This window comes from Ovis canadensis, chromosome 13 (genome assembly GCF_042477335.2).
Source record: "Ovis canadensis isolate MfBH-ARS-UI-01 breed Bighorn chromosome 13, ARS-UI_OviCan_v2, whole genome shotgun sequence".
NCBI classification, from domain to species: domain Eukaryota; kingdom Metazoa; phylum Chordata; class Mammalia; order Artiodactyla; family Bovidae; genus Ovis; species Ovis canadensis.
This window is the reverse complement of record NC_091257.1, coordinates 46326225-46349513: the sequence shown is the minus strand read 5'-3', so window position 1 is coordinate 46349513 and position 23289 is coordinate 46326225. Positions and strand designations below refer to the sequence as shown.

Genomic DNA, 23289 nt, shown 5'->3' with positions numbered 1-23289 from the left:
AGTTACTACAATGTAAGTATGTGAGCTGAAAACTTGCTGGGTTTCTTCAGCTTTGTATTCCCAGACCTATCACAGTGCTTAGCATATTATAGATACTCTGAAATATTGGTAGGTTAGATTATGAACATTGTCTAATGAACTACATATTGTGCCTAAAAAATGGAAAAATGCCAGGTATAACAGGTATTTCAGAACTGATATTAGATAAGATCTGTCTAAAGGCAAAATGTATTTTTGAGTCATAGAAAATTGCTTTATAATGGGGATTAATACAATGATCAAGAAAGTTCTGTTCTTGAATAAAACTTAATTTTGAACAAATCATTCATGAACAAAACATCAGAGTTCATAGGGCAGAAAATAGTATGAAATATCCACTCAGTAAGTTTTTATTGAAGATTTACCATGTGCCACAATGTTTTAGTTCTCTTTGCTGCTGCTGCTAAGTCGCTTCAGTCGTGTCCGACTCTGTGTGACCCCGTAGACAGCAGCCCATCAGGCTCCCCTGTCTCTGGGATTCTCCAGGCAAGAACACTGGAGTAGGTTGCCATTTCCTTCTCCAATGCATGAGAGTGAAAAGTGAAGTCGCTCAGTCGTGTCCGACTCCTAGGCGACCCCATGGACTGCAGCCTACCAGGCTCCTCTAGATTAACAATAAATTCACTAAAACAGTCAAAAGTAGTTGTTTACTAATCTGCCAATTTCTTCCTGAAGTTTAAATGAAAATTAAGTGTGAGAATGACCAGGAAGCTTTTTGAGAAGAGAAGTAATAAAACAAGTAGTGTGACAAAGTTGCTCATCAACACTCGGTAAATGAAGTTACTGCGTGAAGTTGATCTAATGTTTTCTGAAAGCAAGGATTTTTTTTTTAACTTGAATGCTCTGGTTATAAAAAAGAATAGATTTCCATTAGTGTTATTATAAAATATCAAATTATTAGAGTTAATCCATGCATCTCTGTAATTACTTTCTTGAATCCTGTCACATACACTGACCTAGACTGCTAAATTAAAGATAGTTGTGAATGGTTTCCTGAGTGATTAAGTTTTGCATAACTGCTCTGTCATTTGGGTTGTGCTGTTAAAAAAAAAATCACCCTTTCCAAAAATCCTTTAAAATTGTAATTTTATATGTCTAATTGGAGGTATTGGAGGTGTTAACTGTTTACTTCTTTTAGATTCTAGACTTAGGATGCTCCTAATGTTAAAAGTTGTTGTTTGTTTTTTATTTTAATTTTAGGAATTTAGCTTTCATCAGTCTACAGTCAGTTGTGAAGTCAGTAAGTTGCTTTTCTTAATAGCCCTGTGCTAACTAGCTATGTAACTTAAGTACCTGTGATAATGGTACTGCTCTGCCCCAGGTTTCGTGACACACTGTTGAGTGTATGATTGTCAGATTGTTTTCTTCAGAACTCAGGGTTCTAGAGGTGCTTTGGGAGCTTTTCAATATTTGATTTTCATTTCATTTTACATATACATCTTAAACTACTTTTAAAAGCCTGTGATTTAAAAACAATGGACATGTACATTCAAACTTTTAATACAATAGAGACAACTGATGTGTTCAACAAGTTAACTCTTTTCAGAACTCAGAATAAAGCTTTTCCTGCTTTTTCCATGAACTGGAACTTCTTAGAAAAGTGTTGTAACTAGGAATGTTGGGATTCTGGGCTTGTTGCTTTAAATTTCTGGCCAAGAGTATATTCTAACAGAGCCTAATGAGAATTGACCAAACCCATGATTTGTATTTCTCTGTATTTGTCTTCTGATACTGTATATAAAGGAGCAAAACACTGCATCTTAAAACTGTTTAGCCCAGTAGGCATTGTTTGGTTAATCTTGTTTATAATCTTTTGAGGTTCTTTGACTATACACAACTGTAAAACAGTATGCAGACATCTGAAAGTGGGACCCTTTTCTGTTTGGTGATATACTGACAGACAGACAGGAGAGAAGGGGTGACTGGTCAATACATCACATTTTCTAAACAAATAATACTAATAGAAAGGGATGAAAGAGATGGGAATACCAGACCACCTGACCTGCCACTTGAGAAATCTGTATGCAGGTCAGGAAGCAACAGTTAGAACTGGACATGGAACAACAGACTGGTTCCAAATAGGAAAAGGAGTACGTCAAGGCTGTATATTGTCACCCTGCTTATTTAACTTATGTGCAGAGTACATCATGAGAAACACTGGGCTGGATGAAGCACAAGCTGGAATCAAGATTGCCAGGAGAAATATCAATAACCTCAGATATGCCAATGACACCACCCTTATGGCAGAAAGTGGAGAAGAACTAAAGAGCCTCTTGATGAAAGTGAAAGAGGAGAGTGAAAAAGTTGGCTTAAAGCTCAACATTCAGAAAATGAAGATCATGGCATCTGGTCCCATCACTTCATGGGAAATAGATGGGGAAACAGTGGAAACAGTGGGAGACTTTATTTTTGGGGGCTCCAAAATCACTGCAGATGGTGACTGCAGCCATGAAATTAAAAGACGCTTACTCCTTGGAAGAAAAGTTATGAGCAACTTAGATAGCATAATCAAAAGCAGGGACATTACTTTGCTGACTAAGGTCCGTCTAGTCAATGCTATGGTTTTTCCTGTGGTCCTGTACGGATGTGAGAGTTGGACTGTGAAGAAGGCTGAGCGCCGAAGAATTGATGCTTTTGAACTGTGGTGTTGGAGAAGACTCTTGAGAGTCCATTGGACTGCAGCGAGATCCAACCAGTCCATTCTGAAGGAGATCAGCCCTGGGACTTCTTTGGAAGGAATGATGCAAAAGCTGGAACTCCAGTACTTTGGCCACCTCATGCGAAGAGTTGACTCATTGTAAGAGACTCTGATGCTGGGAGGGATTGTGGGCAGGAGGAGAAGGGGACAACAGAGGATGAGATGGCTCGATGGCATCACTGACTCAATGGATGTGAGTCTGAGTGAACTCCGGGAGTTGGTGATGGACAGGGAGGCCTGGCGTGCTGTGATTCATGGGGTCGCAAAGAGTCGGACACGACTGAGCGACTAAACTGAACTGAATAGAAAGGTGTTAATAATTCTCTAGATCTTTTGCTGAAATTAATTATGAAATAAAGTTCTCCATGTTTGATTCCTGAAATCACAGCAGTCTTAATTAGACTTGAGGTATCATAGAGACATGAAATGCTTAGGGTCTAACTTTCCAGCTCTGCTTGGGCTGGCCCTAGGGTTTGGGGAAAGTCACTTAATCTTTTATAGCTTCAGCTTATTGCTCCACTTCGTTTACAAAATCACTTTGCAAAGTTAGTTTAACTGAAGTTTATTTTAAAAGTATTAAATGTTTTATAAACTTATAAGTGTTATAAATAAGCAGTCACAATTTCTGATATATTTAGTTGTAATTAGCATGTTTCCTTTTTCCCCCTTCTACACATGTTTTTATATTCTTTCCCCCCCTAAATATTCATTCCTTAGGGCATTACACTAGAAGAGTTTGACAGATTATCTTTCAATATGATTTTAATGAGCCCACCCTGTCAGCCCTTCACAAGGTATGTATAATACATGTTTCTCTGTTAGGAAGAATACTTTTGAAAGATTCATTAAATCAAATATAGTGTAATTTCAAGCACGAACACTATAAAGTCCATTCACTGCATTTCCCTAGTCTTGAAATTTTTCATACGTAATTCTCTTTCTCTATTCACATTTATAAGTCAGCATTAATCATGAGGAAAAGAGCAATTAACTGCCAGATGAGCACAGTGATTTAGGCATAGTCATTGTAGGTATGGCGAGACTATGTGGTACCTCTGTAATAGCTAGTGAAGATAAAATATATTTCTGACCCAAATTACCTTGAATTATTTAAATTAATCAGCATTCTGGAATATCTTCCTAACACTGATTAATCACAGTCAATTTTCATAATAAATATTCAAGTCCTAAATTACTTAACTGTAAAATTTTAAAGCTAGTCAAGAATGCATCTGTGAATTTTGCATTTCTCAAAATTGGTATGTACATTTAATAATACATACAATTAATAAAATAGCTTTTTTAAAGCTTTGTTCCAATTCACTTTCTTCTTATAAGGTATTTATTTGACTGTATTTCAGGGAATTATACTTTAGATAAAATCTTCTAATCTATCTTCATTTAGATATTTTTAACAGTAGTATTTTTAATTAAGTAACTATGATAATAATGAAAGGCATCCAAATGTCTTACTAGATTTTTCCATGTAATTCAACAAGCTTATGGGATGTGCATTAGTATACTGTCTTTTACAGTTGAGCAGTTGAGACATAGAAAGTTTAAGTAATTCTCTCAAGGTCATACATTTAGAAAATGTAAGGGCCAGGATTTATCAATTATTTTATATCATTCCATTTAAACACATAATGCAATTTTAAGTTTAGTAAAAATTCAAATTTAAATAAATATTCTGCTCATGCTTAATTTCCACCCATTTTTATTTATTTCAAATTTTCTAGGAAATTAATTCCTCAAGGATTTATTGTGCCTCTACATTAGAGGTATTGTTTTTAATGCTGCAGTTCTGTTACAGAACTTACAGACTGACAAATATTAATAATTACTTTGTAATGTGATGTAAGGGGATAATAAATGAATGCTGAAACTGCCATGAGAACATAGAGGAGAAAGGTGTTATATTGCTGTGTATCAGGAGGGAGGAATTCTTTCGGATGTAATGTTGGAATTGTGTCTGAAAGCAGACTGGGAATTTATCAGGGAAGGATGACTTTCCAAAAACACCTTTGTGTAGAATCAGCCTTTACATTCCAAATAAAGATTGTCCTGAGCTATGCAAAGGTGTGGCCTTTTTGACTGCCATGAGTGGGAGGCTCAGAGCAGAGTGCAGCCCCAGCACTGTGATGCCTCAGAGGTCCCTGCAGTGGGGCCCATGTCTTTCCTATGATACCATTCTTGCTCTGTATCAGCCCAGATCCAGCTGCTAATGGCCGCAGAGTCTGATTCTGCAACGCAATCATTATTTGGAACTCTGAGAGGAAAGGGACTAAATGAGAAGAAACCAAGGTTTCTGAGGAATCTATACAAGTCTACTCTCATCTCCCATTTGAGCCTCAGATCTACTGATGATTTTGGTCCTGCTATCAGGCATGAGGAGCTGATAAGTGATGTCAAGTAATTTAAGATTTGAAGCTAATATGTGACAAGGTCTTAAATCCTAATCCTCTGTTGTTATAATTCATGCCCAATCTAGTCTTCCTTTCTGCTTGATTCTTGATCATATTGAATGTTACTTATAAGATCTAATTGCTGATCCAAATACCACCTTTTCACATGACCTGTTGACCTAGTTAGTCTAACCAAGTTGCAACACCTTTGTGTAGAATCAAGCCTTTACCTTTATTGTCTCCTGTGTACATTGAAAAAGATTGTCCTGATCTTACTTACTATCTTGGTTTACTTGGATGTGATTAGTTACCAGTGCCATCAACTCTTATGTTGCCACCCTGCCCAACCAACTCATCCCCCTGAACTTCTTTTGTCTCCCTTAGTGCAGAGAAAAAGGTGTCACCAGCCAATTGTGTGTGTATGTGTGTGTGTGTGTGTGTTTCCTAAACAAGTTGATTTTAAGAGGATAATTGTTTTTAATTCTTCATTGACTTCTTCTTCTTTGCCTCATGTAAGTCATTTAGGCATATTATTTTTTTATAAGTACCACATTTACTAGACAGACAAAGCTTTTTTTGTTTTAATTAAATGAATAAATATGTTTTGTTCTTTATAGCAACAGATATGATCATATTTTTTGTGAGGACCAACTAATTGTAGTTCTGTGTTTTGCCTTTTTAAAAGTGACTTGATATCTTTATGTAAAATTCTTGAGCTTATTTTCTTAATCCCTTTCAGAATTGGCTTGCAAGGTGATGTGACTGATCCAAGGACAAATAGCTTCTTATATATTCTAGACATTCTCCCAAGGTAAAAACTTAGATTCCTGTACAAGCTTACCATAAGTGTAAAACTTTGCATCTGGAAGAACGTGATGTTTATCATTTTATAGAGATTAGCAGCTTCTACGGATACTATACATGCCATTTATTTTCTGCCATGACTGATAGAGCAACTGCAAATGTTTGTTGATTCTGCAGTGCTGCTAAAGTGAGTGACAGGGTGTTACAGCCTAATAGCCGAATTGTATTGCCTCTGCTCACAGGATTAGTGCAGATGATGCTAATGTTAGTGAATGCTGTTGCCCATGGTCTGGAAAATTGCACTGCTAACCCTAGAAGCTGTATTCCACATAAATGTTAGCCCTTTGAACTGCCATTCTGTGCAGTTCAAAGCTCTATGCAGTCCTGTGTTTTCATTTAAACTTCAGTGGAAATTAATATTTCGAATGTTATCCTTATCAAGTGTGCCATGTTTATGGGGGAAAGGGTTAAAATATGTCATCTCCATCCTTTGTAAAATTCTTTTCTAAAATCGGTTTGAACAGTTACCTTGTATTTCTCACAAGGATTTTCTTTGCTTCTTGCTTCTTAGTATTGAGATGTTTGGAATTCTGTTTGGTTTTTTTGTTTGTTTGTTTTTGTTTTAGATTACAAAAATTACCGAAGTATATTCTTGTAGAAAATGTTAAAGGTTTTGAAGTATCTTCTGCAAGGTAAGAAATGTATTTCTCTTGTGTTCATCTTAGAGTTGGTATATTATATAATAAGAGCTGTTGTGAAATAAAGATCTGAAAAATAAATGTGTACATTCTGACATTTAAGATATGTTATGTAATTTATCATTAATGTAGTTTTCAAATAGTAATGTGAAGTATCACAAGGTTAGGGTCAGCTGATTCTCTTGGATTTTGCTACGTTTGAATTTTTCCAGAATGAGTAATGCGAATGGTATTTCTCAATTTTAGCTGCTTAAGTTGGTGTCCATTTCATTAGAATTAGAAATGTTTTCAGTAAGAATTAGTCCTCTTGACAGGCATTTTCTGTCCTATTGGATTGAAGAAGCAAGCCCTGTGTCAGGGCCCTTTCAGATGGTTGCCCCACTGGAGAAAATGCAACCAATTAGTGTTGCCCTATCTGATTGGCTACAGACAAAGCTTCATTCCAATAACGAATTTACCATCAGTGGATTAGCAATTTTTTATTTATAATACAGATTCTCTCTTTTTTTGAGAAATGTAATTTCTCAAGTATTGGACTTAAGACCCAGGATTTTCCTCTTTTTATACAAGTTGAATGGAGGTACAGTTTTCACATAAAATGAAGTTTTATGTGTAATATTTTATATAAGAACCACATTTCAAACTATAGAGTGAAAGCTTTTTTTCTTACCCTTTATCTTTTCAGAGATCTGTTAATACAAACAATAGAAAATTGTGGCTTTCAGTACCAAGAATTTCTATTGTCTCCAACCTCTGTAAGTACCACAATTATAAACTTAAATAAATTTTCCCAAAGGGAATTTGATTCAATAAAAAGAATGGATCCATTTTAAATAATATTAGAGGCAAATCTTAAAATGAGTTCAGACATGGTTCCTTCTATATCTGAATTTTATAGCTATATGTGAATTTTATTTTTTATGATTACTGTACTATCAATAATGAATGTTAAGAAAATCTATATATCTTCTTACCTGGGAAATATAAAGTGAAAGTGACTCATAGACATGATTCATCTGATTCCATCTTCATTTCATTCGAATAAAGGTACAAAGTGACAGTTTAAAAGGTTCAAGAATTTTCTGCAGGGAAGTCTTCGGCAAATAGATAATGGAATTTTGTCTGGCAGAAACTAATGTAAACCTGATGTAAACTAATGTATAGTGTATGAGTTGGTTTTGTTTTTTTTTTTCACTAGATGCTAACAGTTAGTATAGATCACTTTAATTTCCCATAGCAACTACCTGTTCTGCTTCACTTTCAGCTTGGCATTCCAAATTCAAGATTACGGTACTTCCTTATTGCAAAGCTTCAGCCAGAGCCATTCCCTTTTCAGGCCCCTGGCCAGGTATTATTATTATCATTGTTGTTCTCATCATCATCATCATTATTTACCTGTTGTAAGTAGGTCTCAGTCTGCTTATTTATTTTCTGGCACTACTAGTGGAGGTTTGTGTGTCCTCTCATGCCTGTAATAAAGATCATGCATTCAGTCTATCTTCTAAGCCTTTTGCGCCTCCTTATGTTGTTTAGTTGCTAAGTTATGTCTGACTCTTTGAGACTCCATGGACTGTAGCCTGCCAGAATCCTCTGTCTGTGGGATTTCTCAGGCAGGAATAATGGAGCAGGTTGCCATTTCCTTTTTCAAGGGATCTTCCCAACCCAGGAATTGAACCTGCGTCTCTTGTGTCTCCTGCATTTGCAGGTGGATTCTTTATCACAGAGCCACCAGGGAAGCCCTCCCATTCCTAATATGACCACTTTAATTGCTTGAAACAAAACCAGAAGCATTTCTTTCATCATTACAAAAAATAAGTTGAAAGTAAAAAGTTACCATTACTGCTGTTATCAATTGTCAGAAGAGAAATTATTGGAGGGGAAATGAACCCCCCAATAATTTCTCTTCTGACCATTGATTCTTTTGCATCTATTATTTTTCTCCCTCAATAGAAGCCATTAACTGCTATTGATAAAAATTCAGTATACTGTCTTAAAAATGGCTCAAGTGTTTTCACACATCGGTTGCATTTTCTTTGAAATCTATGCTGTTTAGCTTTAACTGATTAAAATATGGTAATGATTAGTACGAGCTAGGATAAAATGCACAATTGCTATAGATAAAATCGCTCATTATGCTAGCAATTTTGTATGCTTCTGCTGAAACTTGATGTGGATAACAGAGTTTCAGTGGTTCAGTGAAGCTCTCTGTAATCATCACAGGTAAGAACTTAAAAGTCATGTCCTACTAACAGGGGTTCAGTAGTATCATTTGAATCCCCCTGTAACACAATACCAGTTTTATGCTTCCCTGATGGCTCAGTGGGTAAAGAATCTGCCTGCAATGCAGGAGACACAGAAGACATGGGTTTGATCCCTGGGTCAGGAAGATCCCCTGGAATAGGAATTGGCAACCCACTTTAGTATTCTTGCCTGAAAAATTCCATGGACAGAGAAGCCCAGTGGACTACAGTCCAAAGGGTCACAAAGAGTTGGACAGTGCTGAGTGACTACACACAATGGTATTATATTACGGGGCTTCCCAGGTGGCACTAGTGATAAAGAACCCGCCTGCCAAGGCAGGCGATGGAAGACACGCCTGTATTATATTATACAATAGCAATGTGTCTCCCTTTCAATGTGGATAGTTCCAAAAACAATATATAAAGTATATTAACAAAGATTTCATCATTAAAAATTCCTGGAACTATTTTATCCTTCTCAAAATAGGACTTTATACAAGGTTACCTGTTTTGTAGAAACAAGTTTTTCCTATGGGGCTCAGGAATAGAAATAACCTTTCAAGGCAAAGAGTGCTTATCATTTTTAATAACTAATTTTCCTTTAGATCATGGGTATGTTTTAGTGTGTGTGTGTGTTTTTTAACAAAGGGGAATGGTAAGCTTTGATTCAAAACACATTTCTGGAAATATTCCTGTTGCTTTCTCAACTTCTTTTCCAACTATGATGTCGTCTGTATATTCAGCCTGCTTCCTATTATTCTGTTGAATGGTTTTATTACTAGAGAAAGCAGTAATTTCATGAAATAAATTATCTATAGTCTGATGGCCTATCATTACATGATGAAAAACTTGTAGTAGCTTATATAAATTACTAGTAAACCTCAATGTCTATCTTTTTAATGACAGCTCAGTAAAAGCTAAAGAATTTTTTTGCATAATGTTGACTAGATATTATTAATTCATCTTTTATTTTTAAGAAAGCTTTTGACAATTTATATATTTTTATTTAATGTCAGGTACTGATGGAGTTTCCCAAAACTGAATCTGAACATTCCCCTCAATATGCAATAAATGCAGAAAAGAAAACTGAACCAAATATTTGCTTTGACAGCAGCACACAGTGTTCTGGAAAAGAGGCCATTCTTTTTAAGCTTGAAACTGCAGGAGAAATTGACAGGAAACGTCAACAGGACAGTGATCTCTCTGTGCGAATGCTAAAAGATTTTCTTGAAGATAACATTGACAAGCATTCATTCTTTTTACCACCAAAGTCATTACTGCGATATGCTCTTTTGTTAGACATTGTTAAACCCACTTCTAGAAGATCCATGTGCTTTACAAAAGGGTAAGTTTTAAAGAGTCTCTACTCAGGACATATCCAAAGTAACCAAGTTTTCATAACTATTGTCTCTTTTATTTCTTCTGGAAACAAGAAGCATTTTATAGAATGTTTCTGCTAAAATGTGTTTGTTTATTTGTTTTCCTCCCTTAATTGCCTGCTTTCGTGTTCCAATAGAACGCACAAGTAAAAATTGCTTCTGGCAGAACATCATGTGCACAGCCCACAAAAGTGCTCATGAAAGGCCAGGCCATTGTTTGGTGACCTTCGAAGGAGCTTAATTACCCATGGTGGAAACATACCCATGGTGAAAATATGGTCTCTGTAGACGGCAAATTGCTAATTTTTTTTTACCACCTTTCTTTTTATGGTACCTCAAAAATTTCTGTCCACTTTCATAATCAGTGTACAAGAAGATATTAAATTTTAATATAAAGAAATTAGATTGAATAATCTGGAGCACACTAGAGCACTTTAAATTTTCTTTAGTTTTGGGGTAAGTAGTTATATTCTCATGGTTCACAATTCAAAAGGAACTGAGATTGTAAGACTCCTTTCCTCTCTGCCTCTTGTTCATCCAATTTCCATCCCTACATGCAACCAATGATTACAGTTTACTGTCTAATCTTCCAGAGGTGTTGTGTGCAGGGTATCTAAATATACATGTATATTTTTACCCCCTTCTTAAGTAAATTGTAGAATATTATAATCATTATTATGCACCCATTTTTTTTTTACCGTACAATGTAATTTGGGTATTATTGCCTAAGAATTTTGCTATACTCATGGTATAGGTATATCACAATTTATTTTACTGGATATTTAGGGGATATAGCCTTTGGCTTATTTCCCAAGTGTTAACAAATGTGTTTTTCAAGTTTCTTTTTAAACCTAGAAAGAAGGGGAAATAAGACCCTTGGCGAAGAATTTGTAAAAGATCCCTGCCTCTTCTTTGTTAATACCACTCAAACTCATTTGATAGGTGGTTTTATGATTTAAACATTCAAACCTTCTCTCTTTACTTGCTAGCTAGTTGTCTTGACACTCTGCCCCTAAGATAATCGTATGAGGCTTATCCTGATTTTCTCATACTCTGCCCTTGTACTTCTAGGGGAATAGGTTTATTGCTTTTTCCATTACCTTAAAAGACTTCAGTCAGCTGTTGTCTGTTTCCAAGTCTGATAGGTTCTCTTTGGGACTCTCATAAAACAGGGCTTATCACTTCTGTAATTTAAAAAAAAAAAAACCCTTGAAATTCTTTTATAATTATAAAAATGATATAAAAGAAGCTTTAATATGAAAGTCTATTTTAGTGTAGATAATATAAGCAGACACACACATGATGTATAAGAAAACAGCTTTTCTCTGATGTGGCTTTCTTTAATTTATATTTTAAATTCATCTATTAGGAAAAAATGATAAAATATCATGCAGCCAGTTTGGCAGTGATTGTACTATAAGAACTATTACTAATATCTTGTATTTCTGTAGTGTTTTGTATTTTTAATATAGTTTTTTAAAACAATAGTCTGACTGTCACAGGATACATAGTTAAAACATATGGTGTTACAGTAGGAGGTAGATACATGTTTGATGAGCCTGAGTCTGTCCTGGGCTGGAGAGAATAGGGTTTTGGGTTCATGAGAAGAAATGATGGTTCGGGCATCTGAAGAAAAATAGCTGCTATTCATTTTCCCTTCATAACATTTGGTCTAATGTGTCAGGGATGTTAGTACTGAATAGTATTTGGATATAAAAGTTGTAACTAATGCATACTTCCTGTGCATTTAAATGTGATGAACATTTAAAAGCTGACATTTTATAAAAATGACAGTAATGCATAATGCAGATATTATTTACACAACAAAAAACTTTGTCAAGTTCAGTGTCTGAGAAGTTTAAAGATGATTTTAAGTCTTTCATCTAATTTTTTAAATTACAAAGCATATTTATGTGATATTATTCAGAATATTTCAGAAAGATGTAGCTATATAAAGTTGATTCATTTAAGAAATATTTAAGAAATATATCATTACAAGCAGTGTTACAAAATATTTGTGTTAATTTTTCAGTTATGGACGCTACATAGAAGGGACAGGGTCTGTGTTGCAGATGACAGAGGATGTGCAGGTACTGTGCATAGTTTCAGGACTTAAATATTTTGAAAATATTTTTAAATAAAATTTTATTTACTACTTAAAATTTGAGAATGTTAAAAGAATTTTACATATTCAATTGGAATGAATATGTGTATAATAATTATTTACTATAGAATAAGTCTTCTTCTTGTTGCTAGGTATGGGTATATGTAAAGAAGTGTTTTATATTTTTACTTTTTTTTCTTACCTTTTGCCCTTCTTTTTATACTCCATAGAGGGTAATTTGAAATGCAGAGTACAATAGTTAATGTTCTCTAAGATTACACACAAATATTAGAGCCTTCTTTTGGAGCACGTATTATAAAAATACCTTTTAGGGAAAAATAAATCTATTTTAGCAAGGCTGTTTGTTAATACTTCAATTGCAAATTCTCTGTGGTGTCATGGTTGAATACAAACTTGATGTATTGTAGTTTTATATACATCTGAATAGTTCTGCAGTGAAATCACATTCTTTTCTTTTATGCTGATTTAAACTCTTTAACTGTTAATAAAATTTACCCATGGTAAAAACCATATCAGAGGCAAACGAATGTCAGAATTTGAGCAATCATATTTATTAAATATATTTTGTCACTTTAAGAAAATGTCTTAATTTGATAAAATTAGTCATAAACCATAAACATTCAAATAACTGCATTGTAAAACTGACTTACTGGTTGACCAAGTTCCTTTCACTGTTTTTCTCTTACATTATGTTTTTATTTATTTATTATTTATATTCTTGTGAGTTAATTTTTGAGAGACTAAAAATGACAGACACACTGAAAATACCCTGATCTGTTCAATATCAAGCTTTTGTTTGTTTTCAGAGTTTATCTTACCCTCGAAGAGCCAATTATACAGTTCATTGCACAGACTTTTTACCCTGGGCTTCTGTGTGTTATGGTGGACTATATGTTCATCATTTTTAAACTGCCTCACAGCAGGTGATATTATCTTAACAAATTAATTGCATTCTATTAATTATTTATTACTTATTAGTTATCATGGATGTTTTCCTACAGATTGAGAATATCTACAAATCCCTTACCAGTTTGTCACCAGAAGAAAAGATAATGAGATTGTCAATGCTTCAACTTCGATTTTTCACTCCTAAAGAAATAGCAAATCTCCTTGGATTTCCTCCAGAGTTTGGTATGTGGGATACATGTGGACCCCAGCTTTCATGTATTAATGGTCTCCGAACTCATTAGGGACGCCTATGTGAATTATGAATAAACTCTTGCCCAGACAGAGGTGGAGAACACTTCCTCTCCTGTTTTGGGCCATTTTGACATCCTCTGTCCTGTTTCTGCTTTTGTCCACAACCTGCCATTCCCTTCAGACTCAATGCAGGAACAGAAAGGCCAAATCAGCAATTCCTCAACTTTCCCCACAGATGGTTGTTAATAGCATCTCTTTCTCAAATTTATATTTTGCTTCTAGGAGTTCTGTTCATATAACCCAACACTAGCTGTTGTGAAAGAATGCCTAGAATTGTCTTTAAAAAAAAAAAATTAAAAGACAATTAAGGAATTTATCTTTACATGTGTGTAGTGGGAGGTATATTATTTGTATTTCTTCTCCTAGGAGGTATGTTCTTATCAATTAGACACCTTTTTCCTTCCCTACAAGGTTTAAGTGGAAAAAAAGAGAAAGTGGAGAGGTGCTCTAGGAAGGAGCTTTCCTAATGGAAATTAAGGGTGACTTGGGAGCACAGATCCCAGAATTGACACCAAATTAGAGAATCTGAAGATGGAATCTCAAGAACAAAAATGAACATAGGGTTCCAGAGTGAGAAAGATGAAGCCGTGATGCCTTTTGTCATTGAGGAAGGCCAGGGATTGTGGTATCAGGAGACTGGGTGCAGTGCCTTTGCCTCTTAGAGCAACTGCCTCTCCCTGACCCTGCTTCCTTGGCACAGGGGCTCTCACCCTGTGCATGCCATTGGTTTCCTAGGCAGAGGGAGGTGAGGGGTGTCCCTCACACCTAGCTCATGGGAAGGGAGAGACAGGTCTCCCTCACATTTCCTTTCAAGGAGGAAATGTGTTTTTGATAACTTACTGGGAGCTTGACTACAGAAAAGCCAAGCTTTGCTAAATCTAATCTTATAATATTACTACAGTACTATTCTTAAAGAACATCATGGGTTAAATAGATCATGTTTTAAAATCTAAATAATGGATTTACACTTGACGTTTGGAATGCATCTTTTTTTGCATTGAGAACAAACTCCAATAGAATTTGACTACCCTCTTGGTAATTGATTCTCCAAGCAGAATCACAGCAACCGGGTTTATTTTGTCCTCTCTGCCTTTTTCTTGGTGATCTCATTCAGTTTGAACTAACCCAGGGAATGTTATTTAAGAAAACATAGACCTCCCTTGTCTTAGTTTATGTCACAAAGTGAATGAGAACATCATCAAACAAAGAAGTGAGACTTGTACTCAGAAATTTATTTCCCAGTCTACTGTCCTGGTTACTTTTTTATCTTTTATTTTTAGGATGAGTCATCAAAGGTACTTTCCATAGTACTACAGAGAGAAAAGAGATTTACTGTCTAATAGCAACTAAATTCTAAGTTTTAGTTCAGTTTCTATTTTTTCAAGTAGTAGTAGTCACTTTGGTAATAATGAAATTTAGCACAGACCCCAGAGTCAGACAGACCATGAATTTTAGCTCTACCTAAGTCACTTTCTGCCTTAGTTTATGTGTCTGTAAAATGGGGGTGATTGCAGTACCAACTTCATAGGGTTGTTGTAACAGGTAAGTGAATTAACATATGTAACATGTTTGCAAACTATCTGATACCTAATACAAAATTTGTGCTTTTATATTTTAAATGATAGATGTTATAGCCTTTATTTCATAAACACTTTTTCTCAGTATTTAAAGAAATAAATAGGGTAAAGTAGGATTTTTCAGAGTTCTCTGAAAATATATAATACATGTGAGAAAACCTTATTTATTTGTTTACAGCTGCCCTGGGTCTTCGGTGCTCCACAGACTTTCTTTAGTTGTAGTGAGCAGGGGCTGTTCTCTAGCTGCAATGTTGTGGTGGGCAGGCTTCTCATCGTGGTGACTTCTTCTCTTGTTGGGAGCTTGGGCTCTAGGATGCTCAGGCTTCAGTAGTTGTGGCGCATGTGCTCAGTTGCATGTGGAATCTTCTCAGACCAGGAGCCGAACCCATGTCCCCTGCATTGGCAAATTGCTTAACCTTCTTTTAAAATGATAGATGTGTGTAGTCAGTCAAGACCCTGTAGTCACCACCGAGCGGGCCTGTCCTTCATGTGGGCCTCTGACATCATTAATCCTGGGTCCAGAATGGGCATTCTTGGAGCTACTTGTCCAAAGTAGTGATGGCTTTGCATTGATCCTCCTGCACATGTTGTCCTGTTTCTCTTTGTGGCCAGTGGCCTGCATTTATGAGATAGCAGGCTTTGGAGGAGACAGACAGTAACCTTTACTTACTGAATAATTGCTGTTATCTTGACCTTCTTAATTCTAGGTTTCTTTGTCTTGGAGAGTTATTATTTTTAATGTACCTAAGTTTTTTAAAAGTCACCTTTTAACTTTAAAAAAATTAGGTATTTTTTCCATAAACAAATTTAGAGTTTTGTTCCTATATTTGAAACACATACATGTATATATTGCATGTGTATATATGTATGCATTATATATATAGGGTTTTTTAAAATATTTATTTATTTTAATTGGAGGATAATTACTTTACAATACTGTAATGACTTTTGTCATACATCAGTATGAATCAGCCGTAGGTATATGTTTTCCCTCCGTTTACAGTCTTGCTTGTTTTCAGACGTGTCTTCCTCATTGATATAATCTTGATATCACAAAGGACCATCCCTGGGATAGTCTTAAAGTTTGTTTGTAGGTATATTTCTGCCTCTGGCTACTTTGAAGTAAATAACTTCTGAGATGACTAATGTTCTTGCCTGAGACATTATCTTTATGATAGGAATTATATGTGGGCACCATTGCAACTATAGTTTTATTATGATAATCACTCTTATTTTATTGCAGGTAATGTAATGTCTAGTGTTGATGAAGCAACTTTAGCAAGCTTTGAAATTTTTAAAAAATAAATTTATTTATTTATTTTTGGCTGAGCTGGGTCTTTGTTGCGGTACTGACCTGTCTTTAGTTGCGACAAGCAGGGGCTACTCTCTAGTTGCAGTGCTCAGGCTTCTCATTGTGGTGGCTTCTCTTGTTGGGGAGCACCAGTTCTAGGGTGTGAGGGCTTCAGTAGCTGCAGCTCCTGGGCTCTAGAGCACAGGCTCAATAGTTGTGCACGGAAGCTTAGTCGCTCCGCAGCATGCGGAATCTTCCCGGATCAGGGATTAAACGCTTGTCTCCTGCATTGGCAGGTGGATTCTTTACCACTGAGCCACCAGGAAAGCCCTGTTTTTGCTTTTGTAATGCTCTTTAATTACTTCCTTTATTAACTGATTGCTTTTTTAATTGCTATGTCAAAGGGTTCTTAATGTGAAATTCTGGGATTGTAACTAAGATTCTAGTGTCCTCTTATGCTTGGACAGTCTTTTATGGTGGTATGTGCAAGGTTTTGTTCCAGCAAATATACTATTTGCAGAGGATTTCACTTTGAAAAAGAATGTAGCAAAAAGAACTTCATTATGAGAATTTCAGTTTGTAGAAGCAGAATATAAAGGACTTGTATCCAGAATATATTGCTAGAAAGAGGTCTCATGACTCAACAATAAAAAGAAGAATAATCCAGTTTAAAAGTGAGCAAAGGATTTCAATAGACAGTTCTCCAAAGAAAATAGATACATGGTCAATAAGCCCATGAAAAGATGTTCAACATCATTAGATATTAGGGAAAGGTAAATCAAAACCACAGTATGATAGCACTTCACAAAAAGACAAATCTAACAGTGTTGACAAGTTGTGGAGAAATCAGATCCCTGTACGCTACTGGTGGGACTATAAAGTGGTGCAACTGCCTTAGAAAGCATTCTGGCAGCTCCTTGGATGTTAGACACAGAGTTATGGTATGACTCTGCAGTTTCCCTTGTGGCTTAGCTGGTAAAGAATCCGCCTGCAGTGTGGGAGACCTGGGTTAGGAAGATCCCTTGGAGAAGGGAAAGGCTACCCACTCCAGTATTCTGGCCTGCAGAATTCCATGGACTGTATAATCCATGGGGTCGAAAAGAGTCGGTCAGACACGACTGAGCGACTTTCACTTTCACTTTCCCACAGTCACCCCTGTGGTATATATCTAAGAGAATTGAAAAAAAACTTACATGTGCATACATATGTTCATGTCCATGTTTATAATAATAAAAAAGTTGAGAAAAACCCAAATACCTGTCAGTCAATGGATGGATAAATATGGTATATCCATATGATAGAATATTATTCAGACATGGAGAGGAATGAACTATTGGTACATGTTATAACATGAGTGAACCTTGGAGCAGCTGATTTTTACTGATAATGCTTGAAGTTTGGGTTGCACTATATTTTATAGTTGTATACAGTACACAGTATATTGTTAATACATAATGTTATTAATAAGTACTAAGATAAGTATTAAACATAGAATACTTTGCTTTTTTTTTACTTTCTGTTTTTTTTTTTACCACACCACATGGCATGCTGGATCTTATTAATAGTTTCCCCAACCAGGGACCACTATGCCTTTACTAAAGAATATATCCTTTTATCTCTGAAAGTTAATATTTCAAATGATTGTATTATAAATCATTATCTCTCTTTTCTAGGATTTCCTGAGATGACAACTGTCAAACAGCGTTATCGTCTACTTGGAAATAGTCTCAACGTGCATGTTGTAGCTAAATTAATCAAAATCCTATGTGGCTAATTTTTTAAATAACTCTGAAAGAGGGTCACAGTTTTCTATCATATCCAGATAGTAATTTTGAAATTCTTTTTTGAGTTAATTTTGACAAAATTTGACTAAATTATCTTTCTCTTTAATAAGAAGTTTGGGTTGGTCAGGAAAATGCCATTTTGTTTCCTTAAATTTATATTACTGTGTTTTTTAAGGTGAAACTTATTGTTATGCTTCAGGAGAATATATTTTCATATGAAAGCAGTAAATATATATGTTAAATATTCCCTTTATAATATTATGGTATAGACAAGTTTAGAAACATTAGAATTTTAATGTCTACATGAATATTTTATAAAGTATTATAAAATAGTATATAAACTTGATACTATATATTTGTGTATGTTAATTAAAGTTGCTTTCAGTTCAGACGCTCAGTCATGTCTGACTCTTTGCAACCCAATGGATTGCAGTACTCCAGGCTTGCCTGTCCATCACCAACTCTCAGAGCTTGCTCAGAGTCATGTCCATTGAGTTGGTGATGCCATTCAATCATCTTATCCTTTGTTGTCTCCTTCTCCTCCCACCTTCAATCTTTTCCAGCATCAGGGTCTTTTCTAGTGAGTTCTTCACATCAGGTGGCTAACATATTGGAGTTTCAGTTTCAGCATCAGTCCTTCCAATGCATATTTAGGACTGATTTCCTTTAGGATTGACTGGTTGGGTCTCCTTGCAGTCCAAGGTACTTTCAAGAGTCTGCTCCAATACCACAGTTCAAAAGCATCAATTCTTTGGTGCTCAGCTTTCTTTATAGTCCAACTCTCACATCCATAGGTGACTACTGGAAAAACCAGAGCTTTGACTAGATGGACCTTTGTTGGCAAAGTAATATCTCTATGTTTTCATATGCTGTCTAGGTTGATCGTAGCTTTTCTTCCAAGGAGTACGCGTCTTTTAATTTCATAGCTGCAGTCACCATCTGCAGTGATTCTGGAGCCCAAGAAAATAAAGTCTCTCACTGTTTCCATTGTTTCCCTATCAATTTGTCATGAAGTAATGAGGTCAGATGCCATGATCTTAGTTTTCTGAATGTTGAGTTTTAGGCCAAATTTTTCATTCTCCTCTTTCACTTTCATCAAGAGGCTGTTTAATTCTTCTTTGCTTGCTTTAAGAATCTATCATTTTACTTAAAGATGATTCATCCTATTTCTAAAATGAGGATTCTAGCCTCTTTAAAATATTGAATAATTTTATTTAATTTCAATTTTTTAAACATTATTTTATATAAACAAATGTGTACAATGTTTTAGAATAAATTATCACTCACCTTTTGCAATAGTCTGAAGAAAATGTCAGAAATAATAATCCTAGGTTATTGATTACCTTTCCATCAGTATGCCATACTGATGAAAAATTTAGGTACACATTATCTAATTTCTTTAATTCTGCTTGCTTCTGAAAGACAGAATTCACCGTCCCTTCTTCATTTGTACATACTTACCTTTAGTTTGCTATTTTCAGAGCGTGCTTTTGCCTTTTATGTGCATTTTACCACAATTAAAAATAACATAACTTTTAACTTTCTCTGTCTTAAAACGCTCTATCTCTCCCTTTCCATTCTTGGATTTAGGGCTCTAATCCGACTAAATCTTGCATTGTAAATTCTGTGATTTTGATTTTAGTAATAAAAGCAAGTGACAGGTAGAACAAAAATGAAAAACAATAAGATGAGATATTTATTCTTAAAAAACAATCATCTGGATGTGGAAAAATTGGAACCCTCTGTATTACTGATGGGAATGTAAAGTAATGTAGCCTTTATAGAGGTTGACAATTCCTTTAAAAAAATTAAACATAAAATTACCCATATAATAAAGCTATTCCACTTCTAAGTATATACCAAAAGAATTGAAAGCTGGCACTCAAATATTTGTACGCCAGTGTTCATTGCAGCCTTATTCATGATATTCAGCTATAAGCAAGAAGGAAATTCTGATACATTACATCATGGATGAACCTTGAAGACATTATATTCAGTGAAATAAACCAGACACAAATGGACAAAGTCTGTATAATTTCACTTGTATGAAGTACATATAAGAATCAAGTTCACAGAGATGTTGTTATCAGGGTTCAGGGGACCAGAGAAATGGGAGTTAGTGTTTAATGGATGTGGAGGCTCTGGGGAGGGGAGAGTGTTGTGGAGATGGAGAATGGTATAACAGTGTGAATGAACAACAGTATGAACGTACTTAATGCCACTGACTTGAATACTTGAGAATTGTTTAAATGGCAAATTTTATGTGCATTTTCCCACTCCAGTGTCCTAGCCTGGAGAATTCCATGCGCTATATAGTCCACAGGGTTGCAAAGAGCCAGACACGACTGAGTGACTTCCACTTTCATGCGCATTTTACCACAGTTAAAAAAGGCATTTCCCCAGAACCATTTTTTCAGAGGAACTCATAGATAAATATGGGTCTAAGGAAACTGTAGGCCAGTGCGTGTTTATGTCAACTGTCACTGTCTACATTTTGTGTATGTGTTTAAAGATAAAGCTCAGTACAGGTCTCATAAACAACAGTGTACATATCTGAAACCACTTTGGCACACTTTCACTAGGCTTTGCTCACTGATGAAAAGATCCTTACCAATAAGAAGGTTCAGAGATTTACTGTGATTATGCTTTAATTTTAGTGTCCTTTGCCCCATTGTGCAATGGTGCACAATCTCTGTTAAGTTACAGTGTACCAGGTATAAACACATAAAGGCTCTGTGCAGACTTGTGCTTATAAACTAGGAGATAAAACATAGCTTTGTGGAAAAATCTTGGCATATATCCATGGGCAGATGGTGATTTTTGCCTTCAAGTTAGAACTGAAAGTATAGTTCAGTTCAGTTCAGTCGCTCAGTCGTGTCTGACTCTCTGCGACCCCATGAATCGCAGCACGCCAGGCTTCCCTGTCCATCACCAACTCCCGGAGTTCACTCAAACTCATGTCCATCAAGTCGATGATGTCATCTAACCATCTCATCCTCTGTCTTCCCCCTTCTCCTCCTGCCCTCAATCTTTCCCAGTATCAGGGCCTTTTCAAATGAGTCAGCTCTTCACATGGGATGGCCAAAGTATTGGAGTTTCAGCTTTAGCATCATTCCTTCCAAAGAAATCCCAGGGCTGATCTCCTTCAGAATGGACTTGTTGGATCTCCTTGCAGTCCAAGGGACTCTCAAGAGTCTTCTCCAGCACCACAGTTCAAACGCATCAATTCTTCTGCGCTCAGCTTTCTTCGCAGTCCAACTCTCCCATCCATACATGACCACAGGGAAAACCATAGCCTTGACTAGATGGACCTTAGTTGGCAAAGTAATGTCTCTGCTTTTCAATATGCTATCTAGGTTGGTCATAACTTTCTTTCCAAGGAGTACGCGTCTTTTAATTTCATGGCTGCAGTCACCATCTGCAGTGATTTTAGAGCCCCCCAAAATAAAGTCTGCCACTGTTTCCACTGTTTCCCCATCTATTTGCCATGAAGTGATGGGACCAGATGCCATGATCTTCATTTTCTGAATGTTCAGCTTTCAGCCAACTTTTTCACTTTCATCAAGAGGCTTTTTAGTTCCTCTTCACTTTCTGCCATAAGGGTGGTGTCATCTGCATAACTGAGGTTATTGATATTTCTCCTGGCAATCTTGATTCTAGCTTGTGCTTCTTTCAGCCAGCGTTTCTTATGATGTACTCTGCATAGAAGTTAAATAAGCAGGGTGACAATTGGAATCAGTCTGTTGTTCCATGTCCAGTTCTAACTGTTGCTTCCTGACCTGAATATAGGTTTCTCAAGAGGCAGTTCAGGTGGTCTTGTATTCCCATCTCTTTCAGAATTTTCCACAGTTTATTGTGATCCACACAGTCAAAGACTTTGGCATAGTCAATAAAGCAGAAATAGATGTTTTTCTGGAGCTCTCTTTTTCCATGATCCAGCAGATATTGGCATTCACAAAACTCATAAAATTTGAAAATGCTAGTCTCTCAGTCAAGTTCAACTCTTTGCGACCCCATGGACTGTAGCCTATGTCCATGGAATTTTTCAGGCAAGAATTCTGGAGTGGGTAGCCATTCCCTTCTCCGGGAATCTTCCGAACCCCAGGGATCAAACCCGGGTCTTCTGCATTGCAGACAGATTCTTTACAGTCTGAGCCACTGGTGAGTATCATTATTTACTAGTATCTATTTACTAGACTGTCATTTAATTAGCATATACACACATGCATAATTCAAAATTTGTCATTTTATTGAATGCCCACTATATGTTATTGATGATAAATATGCATGAAATCTGCCTTGAAAATTCTGATATTTAGATTTACTGTAAACTTATTCAATATTTTAGAAAAAGGCTCTCCTTTTAAAAAGAACTGTATGTAATTAAATCTCTGCCATTTCTAACAGGAAATGGATTTTTGTTCTCCCTTTTACATCATGCATGCTCTTTTAAATGACTATTACCTTCCTCAAATTTTAGTAAGTTCTCCCCACTCAAATATAATGCATGGGATAAATAAATCAATATAAACAGAATGAATCATATTAGAAAGTGATTTTGAAGAGGAGTTAGGTAGTCATAGGAGAAAGAGCTTGAGAATCCTTACTGGCAGATAGTTGAGCCGGATGATGGCTGATACTGAGGGATTGGCTGACTCTCTTCAGGTTCAGAAGCGCCTGGATATTGTGTTCTGGCTATTAAATCAGACCTGCACAGTAGGCACTGCTTTGTGCCTTGAAAGTGAGAGAATACCTCTGACTACCAACCAGTTTACTTTCCCCTCACAAGACAGAGCCTTTTAAAGAGACAAACCAGTAGTTGAAATTGTGAAAGCTGAGAGACTACTTCTCACTTCTTTCTTTTTTTTGAGATACTGAGTAGGATTCCTTACCCTAAAATCACAGTCTGTCTTTTGTTCCAACCTCAAACTAGTTGGGGTCAGCAGTTATTATACTGGAGGCTTTGAGGATAGAGGAATGATGCTAAAGACAAATGAAACTGGTTGATTCTAGCTTTAACAATCCAGAATAAAGTAGCAGCTGCCATTT

At 35.9% G+C, this 23289-nt stretch overlaps 1 protein-coding gene across 5 annotated transcripts in view; it reads left to right on the top strand.

Annotated features, from left to right (window-relative positions):
- The window catches only part of TRDMT1 (tRNA aspartic acid methyltransferase 1), a 71123-nt gene extending 51900 nt beyond the window's left edge, over window positions 1-19223 (top strand). For 3 of the 5 annotated variants that reach the window (XM_069547587.1, XM_069547583.1, XM_069547586.1), the window contains 9 exons: window positions 3455-3531; window positions 5882-5953; window positions 6573-6638; window positions 7330-7399; window positions 7909-7992; window positions 9901-10229; window positions 12296-12353; window positions 13390-13519; window positions 18130-19223. In XM_069547587.1, coding sequence (XP_069403688.1) covers window positions 3494-3531; window positions 5882-5953; window positions 6573-6638; window positions 7330-7399; window positions 7909-7992; window positions 9901-10229; window positions 12296-12353; window positions 13390-13519; window positions 18130-18230 — 948 coding nt within the window. In that variant the 5' untranslated portion in view covers window positions 3455-3493 and the 3' untranslated portion in view covers window positions 18231-19223. The remainder of the gene's footprint in view (window positions 1-3454; window positions 3532-5881; window positions 5954-6572; window positions 6639-7329; window positions 7400-7908; window positions 7993-9900; window positions 10230-12295; window positions 12354-13389; window positions 13520-18129) is intronic. The other 2 variants (XM_069547584.1, XM_069547585.1) reach the window with 1 other exon arrangement.
- Window positions 19224-23289: the final 4066 nt, after the last annotated feature.